General features: G+C 44.2%; 1 protein-coding gene across 1 annotated transcript in view; it reads left to right on the forward strand.

The window, feature by feature from the left end:
- Positions 1-5,084, forward strand: part of LOC109971040 (unconventional myosin-XVIIIa-like) — a 233,547-nt gene that overhangs the window by 68,172 nt on the left and 160,291 nt on the right. Inside the window, 1 exon segment of the mRNA XM_020619059.1 lies at positions 981-1,071. Coding sequence (XP_020474715.1) covers positions 981-1,071 — 91 coding nt within the window.

The following is a 5,084-nucleotide window of genomic DNA, read 5'->3' on the forward strand; positions in this document are numbered from 1 at the left end:
GTCAGGAGTGTTGTGTGACAGAAGAGTGTCAGCAAGAATCAAAGGAAAGGTGTACAAGACAGTAATGAGACCAGCTACTGTATGCTATATGGGTTAGAGACTGTAGCAGTGAGGAAAAGACAAGAGGCAGAGATGGAGGTAGCAGAGATGAGGATGTTGAGGTTCTCTTTAGGAGTGACCAGGATGGACAGGATTAGGAATGAGCACATCAGAGGGACAGCTCAGGTTGGCTGTTTTGGGGACAAGGTCAGAGAGGCCAGATTGAGATGGTTTGGACATGTGCAGAGGAGGGATATTGGTTATATTGGTAGAAGATGGAGCTGCCAGGCAAGAGAACAAGAGGAAGGCCAAAGAGGAGATATATGGATGTGCTAAAAGAGGACATGAAGTTAATTGGGGCGAGAGTAGAGGATGCCGAGGATTGAGTTAGGTGGAAACAGATGATTCGCTGTGGCGACCCCTAACATGAACAGCCGAAAGAAGAAGAAGAAGAGACAGATGGTCCAGACATTCGTTGTGTTGCACTTGTTTGTTAACATGAAAAGTGCAACAGATAGTTGCAGAACAATTGAAAAATAAATCTAAAGAAAGCATGATATTGATAATCACAGTCCCTCAGGGGGTGACCATTGGGAGCAACTTGTGGTTCAGTGTCTTTGATGTGTAAACTGGGGAATCAAACAAAGTACAGTCCTTTGCTCTTTTTGTACTTCTGCACAGCTGACCAGTTGGAAAATGAATTGCGTGTGAATGTCAGATCATTGATTTTGTAAAGTCATAGAAATGATTGGACATATGCCCCCTTTATATAACATTTGTTTTCGAAGCTACCTGCTCATCCAGCAAGAAGCTAGGAAGGACTATATTAGTTATAAATCAGGAGTGTTTGATTTGAATTTGATGACTTGACATTCTTCACCATTTTATTGTTGATTCTTACTCTGATCTTTTTTTTCTTGACCCTTCTCTCTGTATCTCAGGCTCTAAGATTACAGCTATGGAGTGTTTGGAAGCCATGGCATCAGGGCTGTACTCAGAACTCTTCGCTCTTGTCATCACTCTTATTAACAGGTTAGATCTCACTATATTTACCCTTAAATATGCTCCTCTATTATTTTGGTGCAAAGTAGAGCAGTGCCCCCTCACAGCAAGAAGGTCCCATGTTCAAATCTCCAGACCAGAGCCTTTCTGTGTAGAGTTAGCATGTTCTCCTTGTGCCTGTGTGGGTTTCCTCTGGATACTCTGGCTTCCTCTCACAGTCTAAAGACATGAAGGTTAGGTTACCTGGCGATTCTTAGTGTTGTGTCAGGAACAGCATCTATCTTAAAAACAAATCACATATGCGGACCACAGTGCTGAGCTGTGGTAACCCCCAACATGACGGGGAGCAGCTGAAGGAAGAGCAACATGTTACTTTATAATTTTGACCCTACTGGAAATGTTATTCACAACCATTCAAGATATAATCACCATGAATGTCTGATCATATGTATATCAGAAAGAGCTTCTGAAACAAAGTCTTTACAAACACTGACGTGGGATGCAGATTCATACTGACTTTCTTCCCTCATGTACTCAATTTTCTCAAATACGTTTAGTACATTTCAACTCATTACAATGCTCAGACTTTTGACACTTCTAAACAGTTAGCTATTAGCCTAACAAGTGTGCTGGTAACACATAAAAGTGATATTCCTTTGATAGTTGAATATGATTGCTTGACCAGGAAAATTTACTACTGGCATTTGGAATGGTGGTGATATCATAATTAGCTTCAAAGTTTTTCAAGAAAAACAATAGACATGACATTCAGTCACTGGTTTAGGACAAAGAGGACTTTGATGAGTGGACTCCAGGCAAAGCGGTTTGTGTTCTGCTTGTTCAACAGCTGTTTGATAAACTCCTCACACAGTCACTGTCACTGACTGATTGTTTGACGATGGAGTTCTCTGGTCTACCTCTGCCTGTTATGATTGCTCACTCGTGGGAGCGAGGTGAGCAAGCAGGTGGGACTCAGGACGCAGACGCACAGTTCTAACATGAGATTTTATTAGAAGCAAAACAGCAGGAGAATAGTGACAGTCTTTGAGAAGAGGTCCAATAAGGTGCTGAGACTGGGGATGAGTAGATTCATCAGGGAAGAGAATTCACAGGTCACTGAGTGGGGAAGTACAGGGAGAGGAGTTGGGTGTTGCAGTCTGAGGCAGCAAGTTTTGGCATCAGAGAGATAAGGAGAGGATGAGTACAGCTGGTAGTGGCTTATGCTGACTGACCTGAGAGCAGAGGGGGAAGATGTCAGCCAGGACAGATGAGGCAAGTGTTGCTGGAGAGATCAGAGGAAGACAAACAGGGATGGCGTGGCTAGGAAGCCGGAGAGACGTAAAGAGTTGCAAGGGCAGAAAGCAGTAGTAGTAGTAGTAGTAGTAGTAGTAGTAGTAGTAGTAGTAGTAGTAGTAGTAGTAGTAGTAGTTTCAGGAGAGTCAACAGGGAGAGCCAAAGTGTCATGGAAGTAATCCTCAACGTCCTGGCACTGGAGGAGCCTCTGCCAGAGTCTTAAATAGGAGGTTGATGATGAAGCAACTAGTCTCAGCTGTGTAAGTCAACACAGCTGTGTGCCATGCCCAGGACAGAGAGCCTGCAGACAGGAGAGAGGGAGGGAACAAGGAGGAGAGGTAGGTGGCGCAGAGCAAACCTGACACTGCTCAGCTGTGAGCGTGAGTGAGAGGAGTGTAGTCCCTCTGTCCTCGAAACAGAGACAGGGCAAAATATAATGGGAAAACAAAGTAAGATGGTCTGCTTCAACCCATGAAGTTATGCTGGCTGAGGAGAGGCAGGTGGCACAGAGCAAGCCTGACATAGATGAGCATCAGCTGGCTGATGGTGTGATGGAAATTTTAACATGAGTCTGGAGAAATAAAGACTGTACAGCCAAGTTGCCTTTATGTATGTTATTTCTAGCAAGAAAGGTTAGGCAGTCATACAGAATGTTATGCAGTCTGCAGAGTGAGTGGCCAAGAACAAGAATAACAGTCAAGTTTTGTATAACACTGGTCCTCTATCACCCCCTTAGTTAGAACAATCAGAGAAGTCTCTTGGGTATGTGACCTTCATAGGTATCTTTCAGATAGGTGGCTGGGCCCAGACAGCTAAGCTGTGTAGGCAACAGGCTTTGTGTGTGTATGAAGTGTATGTGTGTATGTATGTGCATAGGTATGTTTAGGAACAGAATGTGTGTGTAGTGTCTGGGGGAGAAACGAACAGTCTGTGAGGAAAGAGAACATACAGCTAAAGTAAAGTACATAGATAATATAAGTATTATTTTTCGTTTCCTTCACCTACCAAAAATGTTATACAGACACAGACGCAAGTGTCAAACATGAGATGTATATTGCATAAAAACAACAAAGGCACCTAATCCAATAATTTCCAACAGAATGTATGTATACACACACACACATACACACACACACACACACACCTATATATGTGTCTGTGTGCGTATATATGTATATAAAAATTACCCACTTTGGGGCAGTCTTATTCCTTCCTTCAAGCTCGGGTCCTCTACCAGAGGCTTGGGAGCTTGAGGGCCCTGCGCAGTATATTAGCGGTTTCTAGGACTGTACCGTTCTGGACAGAGAGCTCAGATGTTGTTCCTGAAATCTCTTTGGGCAATGGCTTGGCAAAATTCTTTTTCAGCTTTCATGGTGTCTGCTTTAAGGTGTAGATTTGCAAGTTGTTCCACAGAACTAGCCTCCTATGATTGACTGTGCTGTTCTCTGGTGTTCACTTTATTATTCTCCCTCTCACTCCCGCACTTAACATCTCCACCAAGGTTCCTCCCCCACAGGATATCACCTGATACTACATCCCCCTTTCTGAGTAGAGAATGGATGGCATACATTAATAAACACATAACTAATCTTATGCTACTTCCCATCTTGACTAAATTACCAAATAAACATTCTCTTTAAACATGGAACTTATGAACCTGCACCACTATCTGGATATACAGATGTAGACTAACATTCACTTATTCATTGAGGTGTTATTGTTGTCCAACAGACGATTTAACAAATTCAAAACCAAACATTTCCTCAACACTATGAGAGTTGGGGTAGACTGCCCAGCCTCTTGACCTGAGTGTAGGGATTATTCTGCCCATTGTTCACCCAGTTCCTAAGTCTATGGACAAATATAGTCTTTCAGGTACGCTGGACGTACTCTCTCCCTTACGGGGTAATGTCTCTCACACACTGGAGACTGCTGACTGGAAGCACTTTCTGCCTCCGGAAATGTAGTCATCTGTGCTGGTTCTGGCAGTGAGGATACCCTTACGGGGTAATGTCTCTCACACACTGGAGACTGCTGACTGGAAGTGCTTTCTGCCTCCGGAAATGTACTCATCTGTGCTGGTTCTGGCAGTGAGGATATGGGTGTCTCAGGAGCCCGGACTGATATAGAAAGGTGAAACCTGTTCCTCCGCAGGGTGCCCTTGGGCGTCTCGACGATATATGATCGTGGTGTACCCGCTGTCGACACAACTGTGCCTCTCTCCGACAGGTCCTTCACCCACACGCTATCTCCAGGTTGTGGTTGCGATAGGTCATGCGCCCTGTGTCTGCGGTTGTAGTTCAGTTGTTGTTTTTCCCTGTATCTCCCTTCCATTGTTTTCAGCTTTCTCATCCCCATCTGTTTTGGGTTAAGCTGTGATGGAATAACAGGAACGGTTGTTCTTATTCTCCTCCCCATGAGAATTTCAGTTGGACTGTATCCATTTGCAAGAGGAGCAGAGCGATATGCCATGAGTGCTAGGTATGGATCGGTGGATTTCTTGAGAATCCCCTTTACTGTTCTCACCGCTCGCTCGGCCTCCCCATTGCTCTGTGGGAAATGAGGACTGGATGTCACATGGCTAAAGCCCCAATCCTGTGCAAACTTCTTGAATGACGCAGAAACGAACTGTGGTCCATTATCTGAACGGACTTCTACTGGGATTCCATGACGAGCAAAGATGGACTTAAATTGCCCTATCACAGCATCTGTCAATATGGGGTGCTGTGTGTACATTAATGAGGAAAAAA

Source organism: Monopterus albus, unplaced genomic scaffold (genome assembly GCF_001952655.1).
Source record: "Monopterus albus unplaced genomic scaffold, M_albus_1.0 scaffold214.1, whole genome shotgun sequence".
NCBI lineage: Eukaryota > Metazoa > Chordata > Actinopteri > Synbranchiformes > Synbranchidae > Monopterus > Monopterus albus.